Source organism: Anguilla anguilla, chromosome 15 (genome assembly GCF_013347855.1).
Source record: "Anguilla anguilla isolate fAngAng1 chromosome 15, fAngAng1.pri, whole genome shotgun sequence".
Classification (NCBI taxonomy): domain Eukaryota; kingdom Metazoa; phylum Chordata; class Actinopteri; order Anguilliformes; family Anguillidae; genus Anguilla; species Anguilla anguilla.
This window is the reverse complement of record NC_049215.1, coordinates 24,904,687-24,928,001: the sequence shown is the minus strand read 5'-3', so window position 1 is coordinate 24,928,001 and position 23,315 is coordinate 24,904,687. Positions and strand designations below refer to the sequence as shown.

At 43.7% G+C, this 23,315-nt stretch overlaps 2 protein-coding genes across 2 annotated transcripts; one reads left to right on the top strand and one right to left on the bottom strand.

Moving 5' to 3' along the window:
• Nucleotides 1–4,410: 4,410 nt before the first annotated feature.
• On the bottom strand, nt 4,411–6,918 carry LOC118213864 (putative claudin-24). Its single transcript, XM_035393078.1, has one exon. The coding sequence runs from the start codon at nt 6,572–6,574 to the stop codon at nt 5,909–5,911; it is 666 nt and encodes a 221-aa protein (XP_035248969.1). The 5' UTR covers nt 6,575–6,918; the 3' UTR covers nt 4,411–5,908.
• Nucleotides 6,919–12,087: 5,169 nt separating this feature from the next.
• clcn4 (chloride channel, voltage-sensitive 4) lies at nt 12,088–22,783 on the top strand. The gene is made up of 12 exons (XM_035393611.1): nt 12,088–12,503; nt 13,559–13,710; nt 14,040–14,139; nt 14,375–14,562; nt 14,747–14,869; nt 15,187–15,393; nt 15,632–15,712; nt 16,081–16,626; nt 16,967–17,153; nt 17,667–18,065; nt 18,517–18,733; nt 19,335–22,783. The coding sequence occupies exons 2-12, from the start codon at nt 13,567–13,569 to the stop codon at nt 19,423–19,425; spliced, it is 2,283 nt and encodes a 760-aa protein (XP_035249502.1). The 5' UTR covers nt 12,088–12,503; nt 13,559–13,566; the 3' UTR covers nt 19,426–22,783.
• The last annotated feature ends 532 nt before the right edge of the window (nt 22,784–23,315 follow it).

The window sequence follows — 23,315 nt, the reverse complement described above, 5'->3', positions numbered from 1 at the left end:
CATTCATTTTAACCTTTTTGTTTTCCTTGACAACCAAATATCCTACTGCAGCCAAAATAATGGGATGAATAAGGAGCTAAAAAAAGGATCTCTGATGACTCCTTACTGTCCCTGACCTGGGGGTCAGCTCTCCATTTTTTAGCTGATTTTATATGAAACAAGTGTTATCAAATCTTACAAGGTGCTATATATCATTCATCTGAGTCAAATTTCTAAAGAAATTGTTATTCTGCAACATTCAGCATTGTTATTTGGTTTAGCATTAGCAGTTCCAAATTACATCTAATTTTGAATTGTGCAATGTGTAATCCATCCCTCCATACATTATTATCCATCCATACCCGCTCACTCCTGCTTGGGGGGTGCTGCAGCCTTTCCCAGCATGCATTGGGCACAAAGTAGGGATACACCCTGGTCAGCTCGCCAATCCATTGCAGGGCACACACACCATTCACTCACTTATACCTATGTCTCCAATTAGTCTACTGCATGTTTTCAGGTCGAGAGGAAACTGGAGTACCTAGACGAAACCCACACAGACATGAGGTGAACATGGAAGCACCACACAGACCTTTTTGCTGTAAGCCACTGCACCACCATGACACCCCACAATGTGTAATGTTTTCCCATATTCATAGACCAGTAGAATTCAGTAAAATTTCTAAAGGAATAAATTATATTGATGAAATTTTATCCAAAAGGACTTTGACCAGCAGCCAGGTTTTACAGCATTCAAAGACAGAGTAACTTTGCAATTTTCTTCCACACAGTTGATAAAATGAAGGAGGATTGAGGATTGTGCTAAGTTCAGCATCCTTATATCAGTTCAGACAATAGCAAAAGTATATTTTTGTTGCATGAACCTTTTTTTGAAACATTGATAATGTGACTCCTGGAAAAAGACTTTGTAGTTCTATTTCATTTTTATCTCTGGATATAATATCCTGACGAAGGTTGCAGATTATCAGTGCGTTCAAGATGAGATAATATGACTATCTGAGGGGAGATCTCTCCACTGTCATCCAAGAGTTATGAAAAATTCACTGAGTGATAAGGGGAAGTACCTTTATCTCATATGGCTGACCTATGACATTCTGCCGTCTTAGAACCCCGATAAATGATTACATATTAATGCACACAAGTTCATTTTATCTATATCTGAATGTTTAATGGCTTTCTCTGTTTACAACTGCAGTTATCCAGGACAGAAATTATAACTGTCTTTATGTTTTAACCCAGGGCTGGCCAAATCTGTTCCTGGAGCTCTACATCCTGAGGTTTTCATTTCAACTCTACGTTAGCACATCTGATTCTGCTATTTAGCAGTTAGATGTCTAGCTGTAGAATGAGGTGTGCTTTGATAGGGTTGTGGGGGAAAACCTACAGGTCAGTAGATCTTCAGGATGTCATGGTTTTGGCTGATGCCACCATTTCTTTTCCTTTCTGCGCCTTTTCTTCAGTTATTACGGCCAATGGTTTTTTCGTGCGCCTTTTCTTTAGTTATTACGGCCATTGAGTTGATTGAATTATACACGTGCAAATTTCCTTTTACAATTTGCACCTGTTGGTGTTCTATTTAAACCCTGAGCAAGCCGACAAGCTTTGCTTCAGTGTCACTTATGTTGCACGAGAGCCGGTATTCTGTCAAGCGAGGTAAAGGATTGAGCTGCGATATTGGATTGTCGTGGCTATAAAATTAGCACAACCGTCTTTAGCTTTTTTAGATTGTTGGCAACAAGTTAGTGCCACAATCTAAGCTCAGTATTCTTTCTTTAGGGTTTTACTTTTTCAGCCTCGGTTCGAGGTCTGTTTTCTTTGAGTTGCCCCGTTTTCTGCTCCGGCAGTTGTTTTATTTTCATACTCCTTAAGCCTTAGTTCTTTTTTTACCCAGTACGTGGGTTGTGTAGAGCTTTTCTTTGGGATACTCTCCCTAAGGAGTATTGTTTTCCTTTCCCTTGTCTCTTGAGACTTTGTGGCTATTTTACCTCTGGTTAATAGCTTAAAGAACCCCCTGTTCAGTCGCGGTTGGTCTCCCAAAACTCCAACTCCCTCACACAGGAACAGGGTTAGGCAGCCCAGTTGTAACCAGTCACATGGTACAAACTCTACAATTGTAGGGCCACCAAAACTTTTCAACCAAATGTAGCATTTTCCCCCTGAAAGCCAAGACAGTTTTTCAGATTTTTCACCAAAAGATTATTCACTGGGATATTGTATGACATATTTTAAAGAGTCAGGAGCTTATTCTCATTGGCTGTTTATACATTTTTCTTGTTGGATGCCATTTTCCTTGTTAGATGCCATTACCTAGAATAGGGCTACCCAATCTTAATCTGAAAAGTTGGCTGCAGGTTTTTGTTTTAGTCTAAAAGACAAAGGCACTGATACCACTTTTCAGGGTCTTGATTGAAGGTCAAGTTTAGTTAATTTCTTGAATCAAGTGTCATAGTGCTGGTCTAAAACAAAAACCTGCACCCACATAATGAATTAAGATAGCCTGATGCACTAGTGCCTTAACAGATGCCATATCATGGGGCTCATCTATGCCCTAGAACAGTGCCTTAACAGATCCAAGATAACAAGGCACATACCTGCACTACAGGATGTTACATTTGTGAAGATTTCTTGTGAAAACTGCAACCTTTAATAAAATACTGATGAGGTGGTTAGAGTCAACCTGCCGAACTGTAGATATGCAATCTCACTAGTAAAACCAGACTGATAATAAACGATCATGACTCCCTATGTCATTTCCCAATACCAGGAAAATTGTATGTGTGAATTAATGTGTTGTACCATTCAATAGTAATAGTTGTGAATCAAACTTGCTCATTAATTAAACAGTTAATTCCAAAATGGCTTTTTTCACATTAGTAGTATTGTGCAAATCACTGCACCACCTTTCAGCTTCACATAGGGCAGTGCCCTAATGCATTGCTATTATAACTGCTAAAAGCTATTTTTGTATCAGCTGGTCTCTCAGGAAACAAACAAGGATTTTCTTTCAGTTGCTGCCTGGCAACTTTGAACACCTGCGGTTAGTAGTGTTCCATTGTCGCTGTTAAAACAACCAAAAAATGGTGGTCTGGCCTTTAGAAAATATGACTCAATGTTAATAAGTCCTCTCTCTCTGCAACGAGCAGTGTTAGGTATCGGGTAAGGTGTAAAGGCGTCTAGTTACAATTCATCCTGTGGGCACCACTCAGTAAAGACTGCCATGGAGTGATGCACAACCTAAGCACCACACCACATTGTAGCTGATTGGAAAACACATGCACACGCGTATGCTTAACACACACACGTATGGGTGTCCTATGTGTAATATGTCTTAACATACATACATATTTCCTTAGATTTAAGGAGAATGGACAAAAGATTAAGCAGAATTTTATGGTTGTTCAGAACAGTAAGTTTACACAATATTTTACCAGGAAAATCTTTAACCAAATAACATTGTTACAACCAAGACCTCTACTGGGATAAATCTTTATGATTAACAGGAAATGGGAATTCATGCTAGGAATACAGGAATTATACGAATACAGCTTGCACAAGTGCAAACAAAGATAACATTTGAATATACAATCGTAATAAACTAAAATGAACTATCCAAATAACAATAGTGTTTCGCAATGAATCAGGCGTATCTCACGCGGCACGCTGCAATAATTACATTTCCTAACACGTTCCTATTGTCGTCACGAGAGTAACAATTGATCGCTCAGTGCTATATACTACGACGCCTCCACGTGTTTCTCTGATGCTGAGGCTCCCACACCGTTTAAAAAGATCTACCGATTAGCATATATTCAAATAACGGCTCCATTGTGTGGCCACCACACAAGGCGCTTTCAGATGACCGCATATGTGCACAGATTGTGGGATGCAGCGGCTTCAAAGTCCGGCTCGCGGTCAGCGTGAGAAGATTCCGGAGGGCAGTACTTATGCAGTTATATGCCCCACGGCCCAAACTGAATCCCCCCCCCCCCCTCCCCTTATGGTGACACTTACTGACCGGACATGGCCAGACTAAATGTGGAAGAACACCTACAGTAGATACAAAAAGCTGCAGAAAGCTTCTGTAGGCCTATCGTCTGGTATACCTGAGGTATGTATTTTAATTGGTCCACTGACTGGGGGGTGTGTACTCTGGTAAACACTCAGCACAGGCTTGACAGTCTGGTGGTAATAATTTTATTGCACCATATGTCTCAGATCAAATATATTAATATATTTACATTCCCACATTCTCTGTTCTTACATTTCAAAACCAATGACACCCTTTGTTCCTAAAAATCTTGTGAAAAGGAACATGGTAGGATTTTGTGCCTGTTAAAGGCTGTTGGAAATGTCATAGTGGAGGCCTTTATAAGAGTGATTTTTTAAATTATTATGTGAAACAATCAAATGTGTATTTCTGCTGTCATTTATTTGTTTTAAAAATGTTTTATGTGTATCAATCATTACCTGTCAAGATTTTTTCCATGTTAATTCAAAATGTGCACACTAGCCTACAAAAAAACAAAAAACAAACAAAACAAAAAAAAAAAAAAAACAGGCACACACAATAACAGATCTACAGAACATATTTGCCAATTTTAGTTATTTCAGTACAACAACTTTACAGCTTGCTCAAATTTACAGTTTAGGTAATCTATAAAACCATTTAGTCATGCCACCTGTTCTCACATGGCCTGAATTACAACAAAATGGGAATAACACGTTTCGTTTTCAACTGTTCAGGCACACCATTCCACACCCAGTCCACACAGGAATCTTTCATTGTGAATATCACCATGCATTCAGGCCTGCATTCAATCACCAATTGTCCATAACTTTGATCTACAAATGAGTGCAAACATTACACTTTTTATAGTAGTGATTGCTGAGCTGTTTGTGAAGATAAATATTCTTTCTTAAAATATTTAGTCAAAGTTAAGGACAAATGTCAAATGTCATTGGCTGAGATTATCTACTAAGATGCATTAGTAGTTTCTTTGGGTCACATTTCGTGAATAACCATTCAGACATACTGATTTCTTTTTGGCATTTACAAGACATTCTTACCAAGAGTGATTTGCACAGCTTAATTTTTGTTTATACACACAGATCAATTTATACTGCTGTATTTTCACTGAAGCAATTCAGGCTAAGTATCTTGCTAAAGGATACAATGGCAGTGTCCCACCTTGGAATTGAACCAGCCAATGAGTAACAATCCCAGTCACCTAACCACTATACAACACAATGCTGCTTGAGAAAGTGAAAGAACCAAACAGAAAGTATGCTTTTTTCTAAGTGAGAAAATTAAATTTACAGGCAAATAATATGATGTAGCAGCTAGAAAATTCTGCTTCATGTGTAGTAGTGTGCATGTAACCTCAAAATCTGATTATATGTATACATATAATAACAATACATTTGTTTATACCGTTTATGTGGCCACTAAATGAATGAATGATATAAGCGAGGATTATTTTTTAAAAATCATGTTTGTGATCTGTATTGTATTGTATTCTTGCATTTTCTCGCAAAAGTCTGTTTAAAAAATGATTAGAAACAGAATTAACATGAGCAGCATAAGAATCTAGAGGTCAAAACAACAAACAAAAAAGATGAAGCAGCCGAATGTGTCTACATTCAAGTAAATGTATTTAAATTAATTTTCATGTCAGAAATTAATTCTAATACTTAAAGCAGTGCTCTTAAAGCAGAGTATTGCCCCAAGAATTGTCCTAGCTACATTACCATAAAAATATAGTCAGAATAGTATACTAAAGCTAATAAACACTAAGGCTTCCAGCTTTGGCAGAGAAGGAGAAATGAGAGAGAGAAGTAAAGGAGCAAGCGAGAGAAAGAAAAAAGATGTCTCGGGCAGTAATAAGGTGATTCAATTTCTGGTCTCCGTTCAGACGTACTCTGACTTGGTCCCAGGGGAGTGATCAGCCAGACTGTTCATGGATGTCTGTAGGGGGATCGTCTCTGTGTGGGGTGGCTCCTGACAGAAGAGGCAGGAGCCCACCAGCAGGCCCCCAGCCAGCAGGTGGAGGAGCCCGGCGGCCCAGCCGCAGAACAGGGCGTTCCCAAACTCCCAGCGCGGCACCACGTCCGGCACGCTCTCGTCAAAGAACCGCAGCACCGTCAGGTGTGCCATGTAGGACACCGGAACCAGCCCCACCACGCCAGCCGCCAGGCAGAACACGCCCCCCAGGATCCTGGCCGTCCTCTTGGCCCCTCGCGCCCGCGGGCCCTCGCAGCTGTTGACCAGGCGAAGGCCGGGCACGGCCAGCAGCAGCCCCAGGAGCCCGGAGCCCAGGGCCGTGCACATGAGGGCCCGGGCCAGCCGGATGTCCGGGGGCAGGCCCAGCAGGCTGTTGTAGGGCCTGCACTGCGTGGCCCCCAGCTCCTGCACCACGCAGGTCTCCCACAGGCCCAGCTCGTAGCTCTCGGTGGGCAGCAGGCTGGTGGACAGCGTCAGCCACTGCGAGGTGGCGGTGGCGGCCAGCGTGCAGAGCCAGGCCACCCCGGAGAGGAACGTCCCCGTCAGCTCCAGGGCCCACGTGCCCTGGTCCATCCCGCTCCAGGGAACAGCGGTGCCCAAACCCGCCGTCTCTCCCACCCTGCCAGAACCACACAACCTCCTCTTCCCCCACCTCACCCCCCAAAAATACTTTTTTTTTTTTTACTTGTCTTGGTTGCCTGGAGAGCTTTCTCCTAGCGCTGTGGTGGATGTTTTCTGGTACGGTACTGCTTCAGCTCTAGGCTGCGAGGGCCGCCGTCAGAATCGGTCTCCACTCCGGTCGAAAGAGCGCATCATCTGCCAATGAGAAAAGTCAGCTTCGCCACAGTGCCGGAGAGCTGCAGCCAGCGCAAGAGGCAACGACTGCAGCTGCAAACAACAAGCTCATTCACACTCGCAGCCGGGTGAGGGATGCTGTTAAAATGCAGACAGGATGTTATTAATATTCAGGTCTTTGTCATTTTTGGAGTGCTAAGAGGAAGCTCACATTTCATTAGGGTTCCTTTTTAACCGCTAGCCTGATTTTGCCCCTTTGGCTTCACCATGGTTTCTCCTGTTTGGGAATGTGAGGGACGTGTGGTGGCACATAACTAAAAAAATACACTAATAAACTATAAATACTAGCACATACGCGTATTAAAATAGAAGTGATGCAAGATCGACGGTAACAATGCCATCAGATCTGAGAGCTGCAGTAAGTCAGCTCTCAGATCTCCTGCACGCCAAGCACGAAGTTTGTCTTGATAAAGTGTCTGCATGCCTTTCACGGTGATTCATATTTATTTGTGTTGTATATTTTCAGTTATACAAACATCAGTTTGATTTAGTGTATTTGAAAGTTCAGTGAAATATTTTCAAGGCATAAGTGTGTTCATTTAAGTTAAATATGCAGATTGCATATATGTAATGGCCACATTTCTAAAAAGCGCATCAGGTTTCAGGACTTACTTGCTGGTTCATTAACAATGAACAAACTAATTAGTGTTACAACTGGTAACAAATACAATGTAATGCTACCTAAGAAATGTTTTTCCTTTAAGAATAAACACAGATATTAGCAGTACAAATGCCAGTTTCCTAGATATCAGAAACAACACTTGTAAATACAACAAGAAATATTTTTTCATTCTAATATGTATAATCATATCGGAAATGTTACTAATCTGGCAAAGTGAAATAGTTCTTACCTTGCTTTCAGAGTCTCCAGACATGCAGTCTCAAGATGGGGAATTTTGTTGCACATGACAACAAAACATACCAACAAACAAAGACAATATTATTGTGCATCTGTGCTGTGATACGGACGTGCCAATCGAGCCATGGACCAAAGAGGTAGGAGTGTGAGGATGAAGGCGATGATGCACAGAAAAATCGTTCCAAACACACACAAAATTCCATCCAACTGTTCAGCTGACCAGACCAAGGTCTTATGCCTGTGAGTGTGTGTGTGCATGTGTTTGTGCGGGTGTGTGTGTTCTACACTGTTTTCCTTTAACACTGCAGTTTTGATGGGTGGAGAGGGGTAGGGCTTTATGTTTGTGTCATCCCAATTAAGACATCTTTAATAATTAAAAAACGGGTTTATCAGAGGTTGAGAGTCTTTATTAGGTCAGATAAATGTGTTTCAAAACAAACTTTTGACCTTGCTACTACATCAGGAATCCATGTTTGTAATGGCTTAAAATCATTTTGATGGTCTGCACACTCTTGAACTTCAGCATGTTAATCTTTTTTTTCTCCTGGGAAAATCTAGACTCAAGTACAATGTTTCTTTCCACTTTCTTTATGAGACAGTGCATTTGTAGCTGCAGCTGTCTATGTCTCTTTCCTGTCTTCCCTAAATGTTCTTAAAATTTATCTTGGAAGCTGTACTACAATTGGTATGGTACAGTGCCAAAGTGAGATCTCTAATGCTATGACCTATTGAAATATAATAGTCTGAAATATATCAAAATTATTTTCCAACAGTAAAACTTTTATGTCAAAATTCTGCTAATTTCAGAATGCTTGTGGAAATATGTTTATGTAGAGCTCACGTGTGTCTGGTAGTGACATCACTAAAGGAGATTTATAGCAGGGTAGGGTCCACTGAATGTCTGCATGGTGATTGGAGGTTTTCAAGGAGGGGAAGGGTGTCATTCATTTTTAAGACTGAATTGAATCAATAGTCTCCTAATTGATGAAAGTGTGGGCACATGGCCACTAAAACTAACCATTTGGTACATAATGAAAATAAAGCAAATGACAAGCATTATGTCAATAATGCAGCAAAGGGAATATTTTTTTGTTTCCCAGCATTCAACTTATGCTGTTAACATTCTGTTCTCCTGTGGCTCTGAGCTGTTCAGCCACCAAACAGAGTTGTTTGAATGACTTGTCTGTTACCGACTCCTTAAACAACTTTTGATCACTTGCGTCTTTCATTCACAGACATCTTTCATTCTCTCCATCTCTCCAGTCTGTCTCTCTTCCTCTCATTCCATGTCAGAGCTGTTCTCTACACCTGTCTGGCAGCAGTAGGCTCGGGGCTTTTCCTTTTCCCTCATCTCTCTCATTAGTCTCTGTCAGTTCATCCTTATCTCGCTTCAGTTCGTCTTATTTTTTGAATGAAAGACGCAAGTGATCAAAAGTTGTATATATAAATGCATTCCATTTTATTTCTCTTGCCTTTAAACAGCTCTCCATTTCTCCTTTTTTGTATTTAGTTTATCTGAACTCTTTCAGTTCTCTCTAATTGCCTCTTGCAGTTGCTGCTTCTCTCCTTCCAACCTTCTGAGAAAAGGGGTAAGGTTCCTACTTTCTTCTTGGTACTTCCTTTTCACTCTCTCCTGTTCCTCCCAGCTCTGTGCATCTCTTTCCCTCAGTAACCGTTGCTACAACACTCTTTTTTGAGACAGCATTGGACTAGACGAGAGGTTAAAACCAACACCCATGGGCCTGCTGAGTGGCTCATACTGTTAAAGCACTTTTCCAGTTCATGTACAGCCTTGTATTTGGGCCATTCCAGCGACTGTGGCTGGTAGCCCCACAAGACAAAGCAGGGTTAGGGAGAGTTCAGTCAGCTCGGATATGTGGCTCATTGCTCCCCAGTGACCTTCACTGATCAATAGGGACCTGTGGTCCCAACAGGTCCCCAAATTCTAATCTCTTTCCCTTGCATCTCAGTGGGACACCTCTGGCCAGGATGATGTTGCTGCAGAGCTCTTTCCAATGTTTCTCACCCCTAAAAACACAACATTCGGCTTTAGGAGGCTGTTGTTGCCACCTAATGGAGAAAAATAAGAATGCATGGCTGACTCCTGAAAGTCTATATGAGTCAAGAAACTCAAGAAAAAATGTTTTTTTTTTTTATTCTATTTTTTTAATTATATGGTGTCAAAGTCATTGATATGGAGTTTTTTTTTCCAGTTCCCCTCAACTAAGAAGAAGCATACAGTACCTGGTATAAAAACTTAATTAACTTTATGTGCCACTGTAACTCAAGAGAGCAGATACTATATAAAATATATTCAACATGAAGAAGTTTTATATCTAGTTGCCCATATCTAATGTACCGTGAAACAGATATGATCTACCACCATTTTTAATAAGACTGCAAAACTGTAAATTGCTACAGTCAAGGGACCAAACCCAGGAAATTAATCAAAGAGAGAGCAGCCATTTCACACTGTTGTTCCACATGTCAAAATGATGCATGTGTAAAACAACACAATCTTTCAATGTTTTTTCCAACAGTGGCAACAGTGACAATTTACTGTCTGGATAGCAGTGTGGTGTATTTGCTAAGTAGTAAAATAAAAAGTGATGTGACACGGCCCAGAACAAATCTAGACCATGCCATGGACAGCTTTTGTTAAGAATATTCTGTAAAAGTGCGTAGACTTTGTTCTGCTAGTACAGACACAGTGTATTCAAAATGGTACTGTAATGGAAGTGAAAACAGGCCCTGAGAAGAAAGGGTGACACCACAGTGGGTACAGCTATCTGAGACCAGCAGGGAGAGCAAAAGAGCATAGTTTTCAACCCTTCGGGCAAAAGTGGCAGCAAACCTAGTGCATGTGTGCCATAAACAAGAAAAAAGAAAAAATTATTTCTATTGCCTTCTTTACATAATATAACAATTTTCTTTTGTAATATGCAAGACTCTTCAATTCAAACGATACATTTTCAAGTATAGGTTAATGTCTGGAGATTGTCATTGCAAAACAGTAATTTTGTGGTCAGTTAACCATTTCTTGGTTGATTTTGAGGTTTGCTTCAGATAAAAGTCTTACTGCATGATCCAGTAGTAGCCTTGTTTGAGCTTCCTGGTGGGGGGGATACCAGGATTTTGCCAACATGTAGGCCTATTGGCACTTTGTGATTCCAAAGACCTTCAGTTACAGTCCTGAACTTTGATTGGAAACCAGTGTTATGATAAAATGAGACGGAATCTGAGGTCTGGGGTCTGGGCTTCATGTGGTCAATGGCCCACAGGTTGAGGATCGCTGCTTTAGAAGTTACAGCTTCCTGAGACTGGTAAAAAGAGGGGTTTCAGTTGGGTATCTTCAGGTAATTCACCAAATCTCTTTTGTGATTATGGCAAGGTCTACTTCTAGTTCAACACCAATGCCACCTGCAATATGCCTTTTCTCTAAACTTACCTTTTCACTCAGTCTTTACATGTCCAGTTATAATAATTAACAGCCACAAGCCTAGATTCTGGAATTTACAAAGGGAAGCCTACTTTTTTCATTAATAGCCTGTGCCTGAAATATTTACTTACAGTAACATGTCAGGACTAGCTGGATGGATGTGGGCCTGGGGCAGTGGCATTCCTCAAAAAAGCTTCGTGACATGCTTTCTCTCCCGGCACTCTTTGATCTTTCATGCACGTTCTTTCACAGACCCCTCAAAAGGGGTGCATTCAAGAAACACAACGTTTTGCTATAGTTCACTGAAAAACTATATCCACTCCAAACAGTTGTCAGTGTTCTGCTGCAGTCTTGTGTCCGCTCCCATCTTTGTGTAACCACTGGTGTAACCCGAATCAACAATTAATGTACAATCAGTGTTACACTGTACATAATTGTCCTGTCAGCTGCTATAGTCTTCAAGCTGTGCAACTGCATGTTGCACACACCAATGTGTTCGTTAATAATTTGCAACATGTTTTCCCATCTTGCATTCAACCCAGGCTCTTAACACTGCTTCCCTGCTTCCAGGGGCATTTAGAGAAGGTGGGGCAGGAGCTGGGGGCAGATAGGAGGTAGATGGACAAGGCGTACAGACAAGAAAGAAAGCCTCCTCCAGCTATCTGACACTGCACTGATAGGGGCCTGGCTTCACCATGTAATTAACACCGAAGTCCTACATTAATGAGGTGCTCCCCTCTTTAATTCTTGAGCCAATCATGAGCCACTCTGTCAGCTCTGGCAAGGTCAGGATTCAGTAAGGAATATTTACAATATTTAGATATGTAGATGAAAATTTGTATTACTCACACATTTTATGAAAAGCATTGATGTTTTGAGGACCATTAACATGGTGTGTGACACGATGTTGATTGTTTATGATTTTCTTGGGCATTAACCGTACATGCAAGACTATGTTTAGACTATCATTTCAATACCTTTATTTACTTTGACGTTTTTAGTAGTTGTAGCCTATATTTTAGTTTATTTTGAACTTCAATAAACCTATGCTAGAAACGTTATTAGTATATGTACGTCCACATTACAGGGGGAGATAAAAATGAGGAGCTGATGTCAACAGATTTTGAGAAGGAACAATTTCGAGACGCCATGACAGAGGAAAGCGGTGCATTGTGGGATCGCCCAGCCAAAACTGCAATCACTGACGCCTTCTCTATTTAGCACTTGAAACATTCGGATACATTTTGCAAAAATGACTTAAAATGGGCGTATTTGGCAGGTTAAAAGACATCACGGAATACATTTATTTTAAAATATTATAAATATATCGAGAATCATTGCTGCCGACGGTAAGAATCTGTTTGCATCTTACGAGTTAGCTAGCTAAGCAAGCTAGACTGGAATAATGAACTGATATTGTCGTGTTAGCTAGTTAACTGAAACACTGGTGTCACTTAAAAACATTCACCCTAGCCTTTATTCGTTTCGCATAAAAATAATAACAAGGTAGGGTGCGAGTTTATTGCTAAATTATACAGAATGTTACCAACATTAGCGAGCAAACAGTAAGACATAGCTTATACGTTATTTATTTCCCTGACGTTTTAATACCTGCAGTTAACGTTATCCCTTTTTAAAACTATGCGTTGTTTGGAATGATACTGCGACAGTTGATAAGAAAAGTGATATTTCAGGTGCGTAAGTTACAGTGTTATTGTAAATGCAGCTGGAACTGATGCAAAAGGGTTGGTGAAAAACTATCCATCAAGAAGCTACTATAACTTGTAGTATAACGTACAGCCTAGTTAGGTGTATTTTTCCTGATTCATTGGGTGGATTGACGCTAGTGACGTGTCATATACCTCATTAACCGGTTTAGTGGTTTACACTCCTGTATGAGGTGCACTGTGCAGTATTTACGGTGGTGTCCTGTATCAACTGCAGTAAGAAAACACGGGAATACCAGAAAGAGCGTCTCAAAACAAGGCCACTGAATGTCATGGCTATGTTGAGAAATGTTGCTATTCTTCGTATCGTGCAAGTGCTTTAAAGAACGTATATGGGTGGTGCAAACGGACAGTAAATAGAGAAAATAAATATGTATTCTCTGTATTGGTTGCAGATGCAAAATAGCAATAATCAGTTCTTATCTGCTGGCTAATTGACGACCGATTACTATACAGAGGGTGCCAAATAGAATTATTTGATACATGCTTTTGTACTTTTTACGCAGGTACTCTTGCTGACTTGTGAAGATCTAACCACTGTTTCCCTTATCTGGCTTCACGTGCAGCTTTTTGAAGGACAAAAAATGTCCATATTTCTCAGCCATTACAAAAGTGTTATTCTGCGTTTTTTGTAAGTGTGCTTTAAAAAAAAAATATTCCTGCCTTCTTTCCTGCAGAGACCAGTATGACTCCCACAGAGGAGATGAATGGCTCGGGGAACCTCATGGACTTCCTGGATGAGCCCATCCCGGATGTGGGCACCTACGAGGACTTCCACACCATCGATTGGCTTCGGGAGAAGTCACGTGACACAGACCGGCACAGAAAGGTGAGCTTCTGTCCCCAAACTCAGCCATGCGACTCTCCTCTACTGTATGTCGCTCTGGATTGAAGACTGCCAAGTGATTGTATGACGAGGACAGGCCATACAGACCGCTTAGGCTTGTCATTTTGCCCACAATCCACCATTTATGCATGGACTGTTGTGTTAAGCCTGTTGTCCTTGTTGTCTTTCGTTTAGAAATAAAGTTATTGGAAAAAGTGTTATATGTTGCCGTGAAAATCCTGTTGAGACCTAGGTGTCAGTTTGAGGTTTCTTCCTTCTGTCCTTCCCGTGCCGGATTCAGAGTGTATTTTATTTTCTGGCTGCCTGCTTAGATCACCAGCAAGAGTAAGGAGTCCATCTGGGAGTTCATTAAGAGCCTGCTGGATGCCTGGTCAGGATGGGTGGTGATGCTGCTGATTGGACTCCTGTCAGGTAGGGTTCTGTCCAACCTCTTGCATGGGCTATGTTTGTGTATCACACTTGGCCTGCACAGAAATGTCTGTGTGCTAAATGTGTCTGACTGCCTGGGGTATCCACATATTCAAACAAAAAAGTATGAAAAGTTCATTTGTTTATTTGGTTTATAAACAGTTGGTAGTGTACGTCTATACACTTTCCCTGAGTTCTGTTTCCTCATTGAATGTGAACTCCTCTCTCGTGCACACAGGGACACTGGCCGGCGTCATCGACCTGGCCGTGGACTGGATGACGGATCTGAAGGAAGGGGTCTGCCTGTCTGCGTTCTGGTACAGCCACGAGCAGTGCTGCTGGACCTCCAACGAGACCACCTTCGACGACCGCGACAAGTGCCCGCAGTGGCAGAAGTGGTCCGAGCTGATGACCGGCCACGCTCTGGTAACGCCCCCGCGTGTGAGAGTTAGCTTTAGGCACCAAGCCTTCTCTCTGCTACAAAGCTGGGAGCAGACTGTCTGTGGTCCATCTGCGGTTCAAGATTAATTTAGGAGTGAATAGACCTGTGTCCTCTCCGATGGTGAAGCCAGGTGCTTGTTGTTACTGATGAAGTCTTGTCTTTCTCAAGGGTGCCGGAGCGTACGTGCTGAACTACTTCCTGTATGTTATGTGGGCGCTGTTCTTCTCCTTCCTGGCCGTGACTCTGGTCCGCGTGTTTGCGCCGTACGCCTGTGGCTCAGGTATCCCTGAGGTGGGTATCACAGGTCCTGCAGTGTGTAAACTGTTTGAACTGTCACCCGTTTGAAACTGAAACCTTCCCTGTGTCTGTATGCACCATCAAATGGGGGTGTGTTTTAGTGTGTCTGTGTCTTTGTGCTGTAATGTTCTCATGAAATGGGGTTGTGTTTTAGTGTCTTTGTGGTGCATATTATTTCTTTATTAGTATTATTTTCTTTTGCCATGCTAAGAAACAGAAGAGGGTGCATGTTTGTATTGCTGTCTTCCTGCTACCAGCGCGATGTGGGACTAAAGCATCTGAACACGTCTTTGGCTTCTAACCCCCTGCAGATAAAGACGATCCTGAGCGGGTTCATCATCCGGGGCTATCTGGGGAAGTGGACCCTGCTGATAAAGACGGTCACCCTGGTGCTGGCCGTGTCCTCTGGCCTCAGCCTGGGCAAGGAGGGCCCGCTGGTGCACGTGGCCTGCTGCTGCGGCAACCTCTTCAGCAGCCTCTTCTCCAAGTACAGCAAGAACGAGGGCAAGCGCAGAGAGGTGAGCGTCACCGTGACCGACTGTGACCGTGACTGAGCGTGAATGTGACTGACCATGACTGTGACTGACCATGAACGTGATTGACTATATCCAACTGACCAACCGTGAATGTGGCTGACGGCGACTGACTGACTTTATTATTTTTATTGTTTTTGTTCTTAATATTACTGTCAAATACACCATTTAAAATTGCGCTATTTGAATGCCGTATCATTGAATAATGCTCTGTGCTTGACAGGTGCTGTCCGCGGCGGCAGCTGCCGGTGTGTCGGTAGCCTTTGGGGCTCCGATCGGAGGCGTGCTGTTCAGCTTGGAGGAGGTACGGGCATCCCCACACCGCGGGGTTATGCGTTCAGTGCCCTTGTGTGCCGAAAGGTGGGTTGGGTTGGGTTATTCTCGGAGGGGCGGAGAAATGAAGGGTAACTGAGGCTGTATGGTCAGGGCGTTCACTCTACTGCTCTTTCACTGCCACTAACGCAGGGTCTTCTTGGTCCATATTTTAAGACCTTTGGTGGGGGGTTTCATTTCTTAATAATTTTCCAAAGGACAAAGGACAAGCTTGAAATATGAATATTAAAGTAACCACTGGAAAGTGACCTTTCGGCCAGGCCATTTATTTACCTTTTCATGTAATCATCGTGCACGTGCGTGCTGGACGGGTGGTGAGCTCTGCGCGTTTTTCGGCAGGTGAGCTACTACTTCCCGCTGAAGACGCTGTGGCGGTCCTTCTTCGCCGCCCTGGTGGCGGCTTTCACTCTGCGCTCCATCAACCCGTTCGGCAACAGCCGGCTGGTGCTGTTCTACGTGGAGTACCACACGCCGTGGTACATGGCCGAGCTGGTGCCCTTCATCCTGCTGGGCGTTTTCGGGGGCCTGTGGGGCACCCTCTTCATCCGCGGCAACATCGCCTGGTGCCGGCGGCGCAAGACCACGTGGCTGGGCCGCTACCCGGTGCTAGAGGTGATGGCGGTGACGGGCATCACGGCCATCCTGGCGTTCCCCAACCCGTACACGCGGCGCAGCACCAGCGAGCTCATCTCCGAGCTCTTCAACGACTGCGGCGCGCTGGAGTCGTCCCAGCTCTGCGACTACGTCAACGACCCCAACATGACGCGCCCGCTGGACGACATCCCCGACCGCCCCGCCGGCCCCGGCGTCTACGCCGCCCTGTGGCAGCTTGCCCTCGCCCTCGTCTTCAAGATCGTCATCACCATCTTCACCTTCGGCATGAAGGTCAGCCGGGCATTGTGGGTAAAGGGGGTGGGGCTTTACAATGGTGAATCTTATGCTGTGTACAGATCCCCTGTGATCTCCTGCTCTGTTCACGTCCCCTGCGACCTCATTTCTCTGTTCACATCCCCTATGATCTCCTCTGTTCACGTCCCCTGTGACCTCATTTCTCTGTTCACATCCCCTGTGATCTCCTCTGTTCACGTCCCCTGTGACCTCATTGCTCTGTTCACATTCCCTGTGACCTCATTTCTCTGTTCAGATTCCCTGTGACCTCATTTCTCTGTTCACATCCCCTATGATCTCCTCTGTTCACACCCCTGTGACCTCCTGCTTTCTCCAGATCCCCTCGGGGCTGTTCATCCCCAGCATGGCGGTGGGGGCGATCGCCGGGCGGATCGTGGGCATTGCGGTGGAGCAGATGGCCTACCACCACCACGACTGGATCATATTTAAGAACTGGTGCCGGCCGGGGGCGGACTGCGTCACGCCGGGCCTGTACGCCATGGTGGGCGCTGCCGCGTGTTTGGGTAAGAGCCTGACGCCGCCGCCCGTGTGTGTACACATTCCCTGTGTACGTTAAGCTCAGGGGGAAGGTCGTATAAACCTGTCCTGTGTGTTCTTATACAGCCAGCTAATTGAATGGAACTTATAGTATAAAGTAAAATAATGTAGTGATAAATCACAAGTTCTATTGAATATTTTTACTAATGATATTAGTAGTAGGTTATTACAAAAGCAAAACCTATTGATCGGTTTAGATGACTTTGCCAACTCTATGTGAAAAATTCTCCTCCACTGACTGGCCCTTTTCCCCTCTGGGCTGTCCCAGGTGAAATACTTTAACCCATTAACTACCAGTTCCTGTAGAATTATGGACAATTTTAAAATAGAGAGCAATTTTCAAATGTATCTAGGATCAAGAATGATTCTTCCATATTTGTTGTACATTTTGGTTAACAACGTTCTGCTAAAGAAGAATCTGGTGAAACTTTGTGCCCTGACTGAGCGCCCCTCTCCCCTGATCCCCGGGGTCGCTGCAGGCGGGGTGACGCGGATGACGGTGTCGCTGGTGGTCATCATGTTCGAGCTGACGGGCGGGCTGGAGTACATCGTGCCCCTGATGGCCGCGGCCGTCACCAGCAAGTGGGTGGCGGACGCCTTCGGGAAGGAGGGCATCTACGAGGCGCACATCCAGCTCAACGGCTACCCCTTCCTGGACGTGAAGGACGAGTTCACGCACCGGACGCTGGCCACCGACGTGATGCGCCCGCGCCGCGGGGAGCCGCCGCTGGCCGTGCTGACGCAGGAGGGCACCACGGTGGAGGACGTGGAGGCGCTCATCAAGGACACCGACTACAACGGCTTCCCCGTGGTGGTGTCCCGCGAGTCGGAGAGGCTCATCGGATTCGTCCAGCGCCGGGACCTCACCTTGGCCATCAGTGAGTCTCACCCCACACTCACATGCACATACACACACACACACGCACACGCAACAAACAACACAAAGCACACACGCACACACAGATACAAACACACACCCGCAACAAACAACACAAAGCACACACGCACACACAGATACACACACACACACACCCGCAACAAACAACACAAAACACACAAAGCACACACGCGCACACAGATACACACACACACACCCGCAACAAACAACACAAAACACACACGCGCACACCCGCAACAAACAACACAAAGCACACAAGCACACATACGCACAGACAAGCACAAGCGCTTACACACACATCCACACACACAAGACATTCGGCTCACACACACATGTGCACTAACAAAGGCTTGTACATGTACATGCGCGCACACACACACACACATTCTCTCTCGCTCTCTCTCTAAGCCTGTCTGTGGGTCTTCCCTCAGAGAGTGCGCGGCAGAAGCAGGACGGCGTGGTGAGTAATTCGGTGGTGTATTTCACCGAGGACGCCCCGCAGCTGCCCGCCAGCAACCCCCAGCCCCTGAAGCTGCGCCGGATCCTCAACCTCAGCCCCTTCACCGTCACCGACCACACGCCCATGGAGACGGTGGTGGACATCTTCCGGAAGCTGGGGCTCCGGCAGTGCCTGGTGACGCGCAGCGGGTGAGAGCTCAGGAGAAATCTGGAAAATCATGGAAGGGTTGTGGAACGTGGTCAGATCTCCCTGACTTTGAAATGCCTGGGAAAATTAGCCAAAGAATAATAAAAACCAAAGAAGTTGGTCTGGAAATGAGGTGGAATGAAAATGTATGGCCTTTCTTCTCAATTGACTAGCTTAATGCCACTGTAAGAAACTCCTCCTTGCTGTTTGGCAAAGGAAGGCGTGTAGCCTTACCTGGTGCTACCGAAACAGGATTCATTTAATGTTATCTCAATTTGACTCCAAAATAATGATTTAACCTTTCCTGTGTGTTAACAGTTATGCATAGAAGCAGGAGACTGCTTTCCGCCAGTAGTGTGGCTCTGTATGAATAGCTGTCTGTCTTTGTAGACCTGGACGTGCTGCTGGCGTGTGTAACACAACATATTGTGAAAGTAATGCAAAAAAGTCTACTTTGCAATATTAGCTCATAGCCCAGTTTCTTGTGCTTTACCCCAATTGTTTTCTTGGGGCTATTTGTAATATTTTTGTAATATGCAATTCAAAAATGAGTTACATTTCTAAAAGTAATATTTGTGTTTGTTGTGTTTCTGTACATTTCAGGCGTCTCCTGGGGATTATCACCAAGAAGGACGTCCTGCGACACATGGCCCAGATGATGAACCAGGATCCTGAGTCCATCATGTTCAACTGAGCCCCTTCCCCCTCCTCCTCCCCTGCCCAACCCCTTAATCCCAGAGCCAGGAGCATGTGAATAGTGCCACACTACTGTAACCCGCGAAGCGTCTCTCCTAACGTGCCGCAGCTGGCGCCCCCTGGAGCCTGCGGTCAGAATGACAGACTGAAGCCCCTTGAGGGGCGGGGGTGTAGGATGAGGTCTGGGGGTGTTCTAGCCCGTGCCGGCCCCATTGCTGCCATGTATGTCGTGCTAAAGTAGTTGTTTTTTTTGTTGTATTAAAATTAGATGGTGAGCTCCAGGCTGTGTCTACTGGAGGACCATCTTATCAGTGCCCTCTGCTGGCTGCCACAAGTGCAGTATTGGTAGGTACACACAAACTGGTGCCATTCATGTGGATCTAACTGGATCTAAAGGCTGGAATCGGTGTGCAAATGAATGGGGCCAAACTAGAAGAACACCAGTGGAAGGGGACACCAGTGGAAGGGGAGGTGATGGACATTTGGGCGGTGCTTTGTCTTCCTACGCATCTGATATTCTTCTAGAAATGGATATTACTTAAGGCAGGGATTGGAAGTTTAATGGGTTATCATTCGGTCTGCAGCCTGTTTCCACCTGTAGTGCTGCTCGGAAATATCTAAATTGTAATTGCGGGCTATGTGATCTTGACATAAGCTGGAACAAAAATAAGAAGCCGTGTGGTCCTCTTAGGTCTCCAAGTTTCTCCACTCTAAATTGGGGAAAGGAAATGCAGCTGCTGGGTAGCTCACTTGGTAAAACTGCCGCTTGAATTGTGTGTGAGCACTACGTTCCTGGATCGAATCCGAATGCCAGTGTCTGAAGGCGCGCGATTGGCTTTGCGTCGCCCAAACGATATATGGGAGAGATTCTTTCTGCAGGGATAGTGTTCGTTGCTCGAGTGGCCCCACAAGTGCTCCTAAGTTGAAAAATTTAAGAGCACACTAATGCACCCCAATTAGTAGATGTGCTCCTAAATTATTTTCCAGTTAGCGCAAATCTACTTTCAGGAACCAATGCTCGCTGAAGAGCCCTACCTTAGCTCTGGGTTCCCAGACTTAAATTTGGTGTTCAGAGTAAATCAGAGAACCAGCAGACACTGCGGCCCTTCAGGACTTTAGTTTGAAAGCCCCAGGAGAGCACACATACTGTTCGCTCGCTGTTCTGGAGATTTAGTGCTTTCACACATTCCATTGGAATTGAAGCTTTATCTGATCATGTAACTTGGGTGCGAAACAAGGTTTAAAAAAAAAAATGTGCCTTGTTTCACATCAGTTGAAATGCTACAGTTTTTGCCACCATCTGGACATGTGCTTATTTCTCTGAGGACAGGATGGCAAGCGGCAGCCGTAAATCATGGCGTGTGCGCGCCCCTGTGACTGAGGGTATGCGCATTGCTGCGCAGTCACGTCACGGCCCTGCACAACGGGTGCCAAATACGAAATTCAGAAACGCCGCAGGTTTTCCATTCAGTGTAGAACGGCTTAATGGCCTAGTTTATCTTAATCAAATATTTTAACAATAGTACAGGTACTTTGAAAAACCGCAAGAATGTGTTCAGTATTTATATTATGTTCAGAAATGATTTACTTTTGAAACGCAGGGAGACATGTTGGCTGCTGTACCTCCTGCTCGGAATTCTTTTGCAGTTCTACCTTTTCTGGAAATAGAATCCGGTTCTCTTTAATGCCAGCCACAGAAACCACACACTAAGCTCAAATGAATGGCCAGTGAACGCACTTTTTTAGGATATCCAGACAACTTCTTTTCCTGTGTCTTTCCTCCCATCTATTTTCTTACAGAAAGCTTTGTAATCAGTTTAAGTTGCAGCTGCTCCCGGTTGTGTTTGAAATTTTACTGAAGTCTGAAGGTGTGTAAGTCTAGAATATCTCTAAGTTACACGCTGTTAACACTCCGTTTAAGGTGTTTAATTTAAGGTGTCTCATTGAAGGTCAAGTAGGGCTCTGGTTATTGTAAAAATCAAAGCCTTTTGGGTTTTTTTCCCATGTTTTTTGGTACAGCTGTTCTGTCTGGCAGCCTGGGGTTGTTTTTCCATCCCTGGCATTGTCATTGTAAATGTTCCCTCCCCAAATCTTTTAACGGCATGTAGATAATGACCGCCATTTATTTATATTTGTTGATGTTGTCAAAAATAGCACATTTATGTTGATGCACAAGTTTATTTGTAGTTTTACCTTGTTGGCTTTTTTGGTTTGTATCGTTTCCTGACATTGTTATACAGTGGTCCAAAAAATCCAGTACATGTAACTTACATGGTTTGCACTAAAATTACTTAACTAAATGGAACTTTAATCATTAAAAAGGGAAATTTTGTTGGCGTTTTTTTGTTTTTCTGTGATTCTATAAATGAATCATATTCTGTTTATTTCTTGAAGTTTTACCGGATATCAATGCAGTTTTCCTGTTAAACACTATGGAACATTAGCATGTTTCGTCTGCATAGAACTGGATAAAGTAATACTAAAGCTGTGGACAATCCTAAGATTATGTTTCTCAACTATTATGACAATGATAGACTATTAAAAAATGGACTACTGCCAGTTTGCATTAACAATTAAACTTAATACTTCAGACTTATATAATGCAGTGAAAGGTATATTTATTTAAAAATTTGTTAACATTTTTATGCACCACTCCAGTTGAGTTTTTGTCTTTTTAGCTAGGTACAGTGTTGTTGCTAATTGCAGGTAATTAAGTTACATATAACTGTACATAAACCTTATGTATGTAAGTGACCTAATTGCTCATAGATGTAATTGAACAGTATATACAGCAAGTAGCATTGATAAATATGCATGAAGGGTACAGTGCACACCATTTTCTATCAACCCCACTAACATATTTTCTTATGCTTTGCCTTTTGCAAGGCAGCTGCAGAAAAGGTATATCTCATGGCTAGTTACTGTCAGTTCAGTTGGGGTTTAAGGCCACTTGTGTTTCTGTTTCACTCTTAACTCTTTCAGAGTTACTCATTTTCCTCATATTCTGAATCGTACCACTGTGTTTCAGCGTAAAAAAATGTGAACTGGACAAAAAGTGACCCCTTCACAAGCTGTTGCTAATTTAGCTTCAGCGGCGCGTCATTTATGGTCGATCCCTCTCACCGGTACAGCTACAGTCAACTTCATATCGGGGGGGTTCTTGGTTTGAGGCCGCTTTGTGTAACTGTTGCTGTAGCTTCGTACCCAGCCAGGGGGGTAGCGCTTTTGAGTCTCAACGGTAATGCTGTGTGCTGTTTGCTGTGTTCGCTATTCCTGTCATGTGTGATAGGACAGAGTTGTGAGACCTGGCATTATACAGTCAATAAAGTGTAATAAATCAGCATAGAGTACCTGTACATCTGTGTGTGATCCCAGTTTTATTATTTCTATGGAGAAAATACTTCACAATCAAATAAATGGGGCTGTGTATGTAATTAATTCATTTTACCATGGGTGGTGCCTTAATTTAGTTTTGCAGGTTTTACAGTTTTAAATGGATCACTATTGGACTAGGAAAAGGCTTGGATTAATAGGTCATTTTCACCCCATAGCTGAAGTTGGTTTTTTGTCACAAACGCACAGGACAGATTCCCATTCTTTCTGGGTGCATTTCATTTGTAAATGATTGGCCAAACGGTAATTGCATTCAAGTGCCTGGACAGAGTGTGCTCTTTTTCATTCTTAACCATGAGAAGTACATAGTGTATTTATGCATATTATCCATTCATAAAGCTGGATACTTTACTAAAACAATTCCGGTTAAGTTTCATTACTCAAGGGTACATCAGCAGCACATCAACGGAGAATCCAGCCCTTAACCTTTGAGTTACAAGCCCAGTTCCCTAACCATCATACTACACTCTGCTTACAATGAATGTTTGCTTTCAC

Bases quoted from the DNA above. Each gene is read 5' to 3' on its own strand.
- LOC118213864 (XM_035393078.1), bottom strand. From the start codon at position 6,574: ATGGACCAGGGCACGTGGGCCCTGGAGCTGACGGGGACGTTCCTCTCC.
- clcn4 (XM_035393611.1), top strand. From the start codon at position 13,567: ATGACTCCCACAGAGGAGATGAATGGCTCGGGGAACCTCATGGACTTC. The intron at 13,711-14,039 runs GTGAGCTTCTGT...CTGCCTGCTTAG, and splicing joins ACACAGACCGGCACAGAAAG to ATCACCAGCAAGAGTAAGGA. The intron at 16,627-16,966 runs GTCAGCCGGGCA...TGCTTTCTCCAG, and splicing joins TCTTCACCTTCGGCATGAAG to ATCCCCTCGGGGCTGTTCAT.